The 10,344-nt window shown below is 42.6% G+C and overlaps 1 protein-coding gene across 4 annotated transcripts in view; it reads right to left on the bottom strand.

The window, feature by feature from the left end:
- RNF216 (ring finger protein 216) overlaps positions 1 to 10,344 on the bottom strand; it is a 166,622-nt gene that overhangs the window by 88,298 nt on the left and 67,980 nt on the right. For all 4 annotated transcript variants that reach the window (XR_005201115.1, XM_017533820.2, XM_017533822.2 and 1 more), the window contains exons 12-13: positions 8,898 to 9,046; positions 7,959 to 8,037 (exon numbers count right to left, since the gene is read on the bottom strand). Coding sequence is in view for 3 of the 4 variants with exons in the window: in XM_017533820.2 (XP_017389309.1) it covers positions 7,959 to 8,037; positions 8,898 to 9,046 (228 nt within the window). In the remaining variant the exon portion in view is untranslated. The remainder of the gene's footprint in view (positions 1 to 7,958; positions 8,038 to 8,897; positions 9,047 to 10,344) is intronic.

The following is a 10,344-nucleotide window of genomic DNA, read 5'->3' as shown; positions in this document are numbered from 1 at the left end:
AAAAAAAAAAAAAAAAAATCTTTTTGTTACCCAGACATTTGGTTCTTGTCAATGCTACTTCCTGAATAAAGGTCTTCCCTGATAGTAGGAACAAGTGGCCCAAGCTTCATTCATCTCTTGATAAATGTGAAGGTCTGTGCTCAGCACCGGAGTCAGCTGACTGGCTGGGCCCCAAATTAGACTGCTGTTAATAAGTGCCAACCACCCGCCATCACAGCTGGAGCGGCCCTGGCACTGATAGCTGGTGCATGCTCATTTACATTCTCTTCACGCAGCCATGCAGCTACTGTAGGCGGCTGCAGATGCCTGTTTTTTAACCAACAAACTGGTTCACTGCAGATGTGAATTTTGGTTGTATTTCACGGCTGTAAAGTTAACAACAACAAATGCTACAAAGAACAGGATGGGGCCTGGAAAGGGCAGAAAAAGATAAGCAGGGTAGAGAGCTGGCAGGTCAGCTAAATAAAATAAATAAATAAAATAAATACAAGTGACATTGGGAAAAGATGAGTGGTTACACAATCACACACACATTTGCAGTTTCTATGAAAAGACTCTACACCAGATGCTGCTCTTCAGTTACTGTGATTAAACTCTCACCACCTGATGGTCTCTCATCCTTAGCACTTGCTTTGTGAGTGTGCCTAAACCTCCACCTCGTGGCGCTAAGTTTCCGGAAAGCTTGGCTTACATACCTCTGCATTTATAAAGCAAAGTTATGGCTGTAGCAAGGCAGAAAAGACTCAACAGTGAAACTTCTGACCCTAAGAACACATATACCAGAAGCATCACTTTCAAATCTTTTATGTAACACTCTTCAGTTCCACATCAAATATACCCAATTCATTCCTAAAAGCAGCACGCTTGAAAACAAACTAATGAATTCTTTATCTGACAACACACAAGGGAGCTGAGAGCCTTGACAAAAGCATTCGATCACATCAATGAAACAAAGACTCTCTCCATTTCATCAAAGATATATGTCTTGTTCTTCAGGGATTCCAGGGGAATGATTCCAGGCATTCAAGTCCTCCTCCAGATAGCGCATTAATATAAACGACTCATTTCAAGAGCTACAAGTTCCTGAAAAGCCAACTGGAATTTATATTACTGGCAAAGACACTGCAATGAGAAAGCAGGTGTCCTTAGTCTCACACGGGTCAAAATTAGCTTGTCGCTCATTTCTTAAACATTGGGAATCCTCAAGGATTAGCGACTGCTTTAGCCATCTTGCTAGAAAGAATGGCATAAGGAGAACTTGCACAATTGAGAAAGGTAAAAGCATATGCATATGTGCTACTAACATGGACATTTTAGATGTTAAAGTCTAAATGCATGTAGCGGTTGCCTTAGTACTGAGCCTGAAAGAACTGTGTCAATTCTGCTTACAAAACAGTGTTTTGCTGACACATACTTTTGAAACCCCCAAGAGAAAAACCCTTTCCTCATGGAGCGTTAGTGCCACCTAGTGGCAACTCGTTCCACTGCCCTCAAATAAGGACAACGTTTAGGCATAAGCTCTCCTTTCCCACCCAAAGGACAAGGTGGGGATTTCTCTCATTCCACTGATGGGTCACTGAGCCAGCTCCACCAGGCTGTCACTCACTGCCTCAGGTCCCCATGCAGTAACAGTTTTCACTTCATTTTCCATGATGGGCCAACACCTACAATTCTTACCTTAACATTAGAGACGAAATGTGAATGCTATTATCTGTAGGTCAAAGTCAAGTTCTGAAGCATACTGTAATCGATCATGTAATCATAAGACACATTCTCTTCACTGCAAAATGTTGCTCAGGGGCATAAAAAGATGCCAATAAATGAAAACACATCCTTTGAACTTAGTGGCCCAACATTTCTAAGCTAATAATCTCCCTGATGGGCACCTTGCCTCCACCTCTTTGCTCCCTTTGCTGCTCATTTCAGACTCCAAAATCTTTTTCCAGCCTAGGTCTCTCCCTGTGTTACTGACCCTAGTCACTGATCTAGGGTCACAGATCTTATTAAGTGCCAGGCATTGTGAAAACACGTACACTCTGGCTGTCTCCCCTAAAAGCTCAACATGTCCAAAACAATCTTCTCAATCTTTTTGATTCCATTTCCAATTTTGCAAACAGCATCATCAACTACATAGTGGCCCAACACAAGACAAGCCTGTGAGTCCTCTGGCCTTCTCCCCACCTTCACATGCAGCACATCACCTTCTAACTCTCTGCCTCTCAAATCTGTTCCTGTTCTCCACCTCCATCATCAGTTATGGTCCTTATAAGCTTTATCTGTCAAGATACGCTAGGTTATGCTGCTGAAACAAACTCAAACCTCAGTAGCTCAAAAGAGAGACTTTGTTCTCACTCATGTTGCATATCCCTTTTGGTAGAGGGAAAAGAAAACAAACTACATGCCTATATGCCCTTTAAAAAAACACTGTGGTAAAAACACATAACACAAAATCCACCCAATTAACATATTTTTAAGTGTACAGTGTCATTAACTATTAGCAGACTGTTGTACAGCTGGTCTCTAAACAACTTCATCTTGCATGACCAAAACTCCCTTACTGCATGGTGACTTCCAACTTCGCTTTCATCCAGCCTTTGGCACCCATGGTTCTACTTTGTGCTTCTATGAGTCTGATTACTTTACATCCTGCGTTTAAGTGGAATCGTGTAGTATTTGTCCTTCTGTGACTGGCTAATTGCATTGAGCACAATGTCCTCAAGGTTCATCTGTGTTCTAGTATGTGCCAGGATTTCCTTCTTTTCAAAGGCTGCATAGTATACCATATTTTAACCATTCATCTGTTGACAAACATGTAAGTTATTTCCATCTTGTGGCTACCGTGAACAACGCTGCAAAGAACACGGGAACATGCTCTCTGAGATCCTTTCTCAAAGGATTTCAATTCCTTTCCATAGGCGCCTTTTCACTTTGTTGATGGTTTCTTGGCTGAAAGCGTCTTAGTAGTCTCACTTGCCTAATTTTTGCTTTTGTCACCTTGTTTTTGGTATCATTCTCAGGAAACCATTGCCAAGACCAATGTCATGAAGCTTTCCACCTATGTTTTCTTCTAGTTTTCATAGTTTCAGGTCTTACACTTAAGTTTTAGTCTTTAATCCATTTAAAGAGTTGATTTTTGTGTTATGGTACATATAAGATATGGTATGAGGATCTAATTTCATTTTTTTGCATGTGGGTATTTGGTTTACCAAGCACCATTAATCAGAGACTACCTTTTCTGCCAGTGTGCATTCTTTGCACCCTTGTTGAAGATCAGCTGATCATAAATGTGTGGATTTACTTTTGAGGACTGTATTATGTTCCATTGGTCTACATATCTGCCTGTTTCTGTTACTGTAGCTTTATAATATGTTTTGAAGTCAGGAAGCATGAGGCCTCCAGCTTTGATCTTCTTACTCAAGACTGTTTAGGCTATTTGGGATCCTTTGTGGTTCCACATGCATTTTAGGGATGTCTTTCCATTTATTTATATCTTAATTATTTCAGCAATTTTTTGTAATTTTCCATGTGTGAGTCTTTCTCCACTCCTTGGCTGTTTCTAAGTATTCTTTTTAAGATGTACTATAAATTAGATTTTCTAAATTTCTCTTTTTTGGAGTGTTTGCTAGTGTATAGAAATGCAACTTGCTTTTATATGCAGATTTTGTATCCTGTACCTTTGCTGAATTTATTAGTTCTAACAATTTTTTGTGCGTGTAAGATCATGTTATCTGTGAAACGCATGGATATGTATGCTTTTGCTTTTTCCTGCCAATTGCTCTAGCTAGAGCTTCCAGTGTTATGTAGCAACCAAGTGGTGAAAGTGGGTATCCTTACCTTGTTCCTGATCTTAGTGAAAAAAAACTTTTCAGTGTGTGTCTTTGAGACAGTCTCACGTGTGTGTGTGTGTGTGTGTGTGTGTGTATGTCTATGTATTTGAGACAGTCTCACTGTGTTGCCCGGGCTGGAGTGCAGTGGCACAATCTTGGCTCACTGCAATCTCTGCTTCCTGGGTTCAAGTGATTCTCCTGCCTCAGCCTCCCAAGTAGCTGGGATTATAGGCATACACAACTAGACCCAGCTAATTACTGTATTTTTAGTAGAGATAGAGTTTCCCCATGTTGGCCAGGCTGGTCTGGAACTCCTGACTTCAGGTGATCCTCCCGCCTCGGCCTCCCATAGTGCTGGGATTCCAGGCGGGAGCCACCATGCCCGAACAGAGTGTTCTTTATTCTCTTATTTTGTGAATTTTCTTGCTGTTTGTGATTTCTAAGTTCATTCTTCCTGTGAATTTTCTTGCTGTTTGTGATTTTTAAGTTCATTCCCTTGTGGCTGGAAAAGATACTTAATATGATTTTGATCTTAAATTTGTTAAGACTTGTATTATGATTTAATATTCTCTATCCTGAAAATGTTCCATGTGCACTAGAAGAGAAAAAGTGTTTTCTGTTCCTATTGGCTAGAATGTTTTTTATGTGTTTGTTAGGCCTATAGTGTTGTTCAAGTCAGCAGTTTCCTTACTAAACTGTCTGGTGATGCTAACAATGATTGTAAATGAGGTTTTGTAATCTCTTACTATTTTTATGTTGGTATTTTCCCCTTCAGATACCAGTATTTGCTTCACATATTTGGATGCACTGATGTTGGGTGCACACACAGATGGTCTCCAACTTACAATGCTTTAACTTATTATTTTGAGTTTACTGTGGTGTGAAAGTGATATACATTCGGTAGAAACTGTAATTCAAGTACCCATACAATAATTCTTTTTCACTTTCAGTATAGTATTCAACAAATTACATGAGATACTCATACTTTATTCTAAAATAGGCTTTGTGCAAGAAGACTTTGCTAAACTATAGGCCAATGTAAGTGCTCAGGCTTTTTTTTTTTTTGGCCTCAGCAGCTCCCAGACATCTAGAGTAGGTTGGGTTCTGCCAGCACTGAATTGGGTGAGACAGATGCCAGTCCCTCAGGCAGCCCCTTGAGAAGCCTAAAAGCTGGACACATGCTCTACTCTTCCCTTCCTCTGGACCCAAGAAGCAGCCTTCGAGGTGCACTGGACTCTGCCTACTGTACCATGGGGTCCTCTGGAGCAGTACAAGCTGTCCAGCTTTCTCTTGCTCTCAGCAGCCCCCAGGGACTTAGACCATACCAGGTCCCAGCACTGCTCCATCAAGTGAGACGGAAACCAGAGTCTTGGGCGGGCTCCAGAAAACCTAGAATGCTGGACTCACGCTCCAACTCCTTCCCTCCTGAGAGAAGCAGAGAGATGGGAATTTTCTTCTGCTTGTTCTGCGCTGAGCTGGGAGAGGGCAATAAGGAGTTAGTATGTACTAGTTCCACCTTCCCATTTGTCCTCAGTGGCCCCCAACTGGTGCCCTTTCCTGTGAGACAAGACAGAAACCAGTTCCTTGAGTACCCTCCTGAAAGGTCAGAATATTAGATGTAAGTTCCAGTCTTCTTTTCCCTTCGCAGGGAGACGCCAGGAGTTGGGAGTTTCCTCCCAATCATATATATGGTGCTGTGCCAAGGGGAGGAACTCAGGAGAGCCAGCATCACAAATTCTTCAGCCTTTGATGCAACTGGTTTCTAAATTTCCCACAGAGAGAAATGGTCCTTACACTGTTGTTGAACTGGTATTTCTATGGGAAAAGGAGGGTCTGTCATCTTGACATTACTCCCCACCACATGCCTTTATGGCTTTTTCTGCAAGTGATCTATTTAGTTACATGTTTCATGGGCCAAAAGAAGCTACACGGCCACCTCCAAGTTCAGCGGGGCATGTATATTCCTCCCACAGATAGAAATGACAATACGTGTGGTGTTCCTATCTGGGATCCTAAGGGCCCCTGGCAAGCTCCCACCAACATTCCAAGTTGACACTCTTATAACACTCACTAGATGCTGTTCCAGACTCATGTGTGTCCTCAGGCTTTTATTTTTAATCTTTTCTTTTAAAGACAGGGTCTTACTCAGTCACCCAGGCTGGACTGCAGTGGCGCAATCATGGCTCACTGCAACCTCAACCTCCTGGGCTCGAGCAATTCTCCTGCCTCAGTCTCTCAGGTAGCTAGGACTATGTGCACACACCACCATGCCCAGCTGAGTTAAAAAATTTTTTTTTGTAGAGCTAGAGTCTCACTATGTTGCTCAGGCTGGTCTTGAACTCCTGGTCTCAAGAGAGCCTCCTGCCTCAGCCTCTTAAAGTGCTAGGATTACAGGCGTGAGCCACCGGGCAAGGAATGCAGGCTGCTTTTAAATGTCTTCAGGCCAGGCATGGTGGCTCATGCCTGTAATCCTAGCACTTTGGGAGGCTGAGGTGGGCAGATCATTTGAGGTCAGGAATTCAGGACCAGCCTGGCCAACATGGTGAAACCTCGTCTCTACTAAAAATATAAAAATTAGCTAGGTGTGGTGGCACATGCCTTTGATCCCAGCTACTTGGAAGGCTGAAGCAGGAGAACTGCTTGAACCCAGAAGGTGGAGGTTGCAGTAAGTTGATACTGTGCCATTATACTCCAATCTGGGTGACAGTGTGACACCCTATTTCAGGGAAAACAAAAAAAAAAATTCTTCAGATAATAATGGTCTCTTCTCTTCTTTGGCCTTCCTAATTGTACATAAGCACTTTCACTTGTCCAAATATCTGCCATCTTATTTGAAACCTTACCAGAAAATGTAGTTCACAGCTCCTTCTAAGCAAATCATGAAGACCTAAGTAGCCATGCAGTACTGTACATTTCTCACCTGGACTACTCGATAGCCAAGTAGACTCTTATGATATTTTACCTCTCCCCACCTCAGGAGAGAGCATTCAAGACTCTGCATGAGCCTGCCCCTACCCAGCTTATAAGCCTCCTTGACACTGCTAGTACCAGTAAGCATCCATGCTGCTGCCACTCCTGGGGCCGAGAACATTTCTCCATCTCCACTCCACCTCTACGCTTTCCATCCTTTGGCAACTTCCCCCTTATCCGCTGTGTCCTAGCATAGGCATCACCTCCCTAGGCAGTCCAGTAGCCGACCCACTGGAAGCATACAAGGGACAGCCTAGCATTCTGCTTTCTTAGAGTTGAAAGATACCAGTGACTGTTGGGATAACTGTTATAGCAACAGCCTGGGGTGTGAACATACAAAATGGCTAGAAATATTAATGCTGAAAAAAAAGAAATTAAAGCTTTGATTTATTAGTTTAGTTTCTTCTTCCTTTTCTAGTCTCTACGTTAATTTTTTTACTCTCCTCAAGGCAAAGCTATTGCATTGTTCAACTCTAATCATGTAATTTTAGAAAAATGGCTTAAAATATATTTGTCTAGGTGGATGTTAATATTCACTAAAAACTCTAAGTGGCTTCTAAATAGTTGACAAATTTTAAGACACTCTTAGTTCACAGAGTGGGAGCCAAGTTAAAGGGAAGAAAGACCTGTAACAGTAATGTGCCTAGATAGCTCTGTTCTTACCTGATATTGTCAGTTCTTATGAGAAGAAACAGTCAAATAAATAACCTACCAGATGTGATGGAGATGCCACTAAGATGCCCAGTTCTTTCATCAAAGAAGTGTTGCTTGGACATTGAAAACGGCAAAAGGGGTAGGTGTGTGTGTGTGTGGGGGGGAGTAGGGGTATTTGAGCACAGGTAGCGAAAAGAGCTAGAAAAATGTTGACACAGTGGGGAACAAAACTAAACACTTCCACTTTACATTATAGCATCTGTCCTTATAAGAGATATGAAACAGGAATCCACAGCTTTGTAACTGGAGTGCCACGAGTGGCTCCCATCATCTCAGTAACCATGTCAACCGTTACTTACAAAGTACACATCTTCATTTGCTTATGAAAAGGAAAGCACTCAAATCCTTATACATCAGCAGTCAGATAAACAGCAGATATTTGGGTCATCAGGGCAGCCCATAATACCATAATTCAATATACACCTAGAAAAAAATTTGCCTCCCTACCTTTCGGCAGCGAGGATTAGGACAGCTGAACCTCTTCACATCACTGTCCAACAGAGCAGGAAAGCTACAGGAGGGGCACCTAGAGTCAGAACAGCACAAGTGACATTACTTCAAACATTAAAGCCTGATTTGGCTCCAGCTCCAAATGGCTGTTCATATGAAGATGGGAGTTTTGAGCTGGACATTCACATCCCTTTTACATTCCTTAGTTTTCCTTAAAACACAGATTGAGCCTCTTCTTTGTGCTGGTTTTTATCAGGAAACATAAGCACCACTCAAAGTCCTAACTCAGTACAAACCACTCAATAAACAAGGCCCAACATTAATGAAAACTCTTTGCATATACAAATTTCCCTCTAGCCCAGGGCACCATGATTGTATCTATGGGACAGAAGATTAGGGGGTGCCAAGATATGTAGACAGAAGTTTGGGCTGCAGGCCAGGCATGGTGGCTCACATCTGTAGCCCCAGCACTTAGGAAGGCTGAGGTGGGCGGATCAAGGTCAGGGGTTTGTGACCAGCCTGGCCAACATGGTGAAACCGCCTCTACTAAAAATACAAAAATTAGCCGGATGTGGTGGCGCATGCCTGTAATCCAGGCTATGGGAGGCTGAGGCATGAGTCTGCACCTAGGAGGCAGAGGTTGTAGTGAGCTGAGATCATACCACTGCACTCCAGACTGGGCAACAGAATGAGACTCTGTCTCAAAAAAAAAAAGAAAGTTTGAGCTGCACATTTTTCCATTTATAGAATTACTGGTTACTCAATGGTTTTGAGGTGTAAAAAATTAAAAAAATATTACTGATAATCTTATTTCTCAGCAAGAAATACCAAGAAACCTGGAAGACACATACAATTCTCATCATCTGATGCAAGTGCCCAGGTAGTTTTCACATTGGGGAAGGGTTGGCAGATGGCACACTCTGCCTGAGAACCAACCTGACGAGCTCGTCAGCGTAGGCTGCTGCAACCTCCTCCTCAGCTTTTCGCTCATAATACTTATACAGGATGGTCTGGGGGAGCACCTTCTCCAGCTCACTAGTTGGGAACGAACATGTGCAGCTGCCTTCCATGCAGCTGAGCTCCGACTAGAATAGGGTGAACAAGCAAAGAAAAAAAATCAATGCCATTTATAGAAAAATAAAAAGCATCAGTGGTAAAAACACAGATCCTGAGACAGCAAGCAGAACAAAGATATCTTTGCCTGCTCTTCTCTGAGAAATCACACTTAAATCAAGGAAACCATGAAACAAAAATCCAGTACATCTTTGATATCACTAGATGGCCTCTATCAGCCCAAATCACAATCCATAAAGATGGAAAGTGGAGGAAGGGTAAATGACTTAGCAGACCAGACAGAGAAGTTCACAGCTTAGGGTCTAAAAAGGAGATGATGGGGAGCAGTTGTTCCCCTCTACAGATACTAGAAAGCTGGAGACCTTCTGGAAGGCAGAGCTGAGTGGTGGGAGGGGTAGAGACAACGTAATAAACTGACAACAGGAAGATGGGTGAAGCCTCTAGTTCCTACCCGCTTCAGAAGGAATTGGCAGACTCTGAGAGAAAGGAAGAACATTTCCTGAGCAACTGGACCACAAGGCTCTGGCCTGGGAACCAGTCACAGAGGAAAGCAGAGCTGAAGGGTGGCCTGAAGTCAGAGTCTGAAATGAAGTCTGCAAAATGAACAGACAATTCTCCAGCTCCTTCCTCCCACTTAGTTCCAGAATATGGGAAAACAGGCCCACACCCACTCTGCAGGAGGCAGACTGAACTACCACAGGGAAGAGACTGAAGGGTCATTCAGGTTCATAACATAAAAGCTAACTGGCTCCTAGGCACCTAGAGTCAAACTCACTGGTTTATAAGCCCCACTACTCACACAGCTTTCAAACAGCTCTGTAACATGAATAAAAAGCGTCAGACATAAGAAATGCTTCCCACGAAAGACAGACACCAAAGAAAACAAACTGAAAAAAACAACAGTGAAAAATAACTAGTTAAAATGAAGCATTTACCATGTGTCAAAGAATAAGTTCTTTAAATCCATCACCTCATTTAGCTTTCAAAACAATGCTATGATTATTTCCATTTTTCAGAGGAAGAAACAGGCATAAGGAATTTAATTTGCTCAAGATCACAGAGCTGGTATGGTCAGGGTGGGCATGGTCCAACACATGCTACTTGACTCCAAAGGTCATGCTCTTTGAAAAAAACAAAAACTTTAATTTTTTGAGAACTGAGTCCTGCCCTGTCACCCAGGTTGGAGTGCAGTGGCGTGATCTCAGCTCACTGCAACCTCTGCCTCCCAGGTTCAAGCAATTCTCCTGCCTCAGTCTCCCAAGTAGCTGAAACTACAGGTGTGTGCCACTGTGCCAGGCTAATTTATGTA

The sequence above is a fragment of the Cebus imitator genome, unplaced genomic scaffold (assembly GCF_001604975.1).
Source record: "Cebus imitator isolate Cc_AM_T3 unplaced genomic scaffold, Cebus_imitator-1.0 Scaffold82, whole genome shotgun sequence".
Taxonomy (NCBI): domain Eukaryota; kingdom Metazoa; phylum Chordata; class Mammalia; order Primates; family Cebidae; genus Cebus; species Cebus imitator.
The sequence above is the reverse complement of the archived record's forward strand: the minus strand, read 5'-3'. Positions and strand labels throughout refer to the sequence as shown.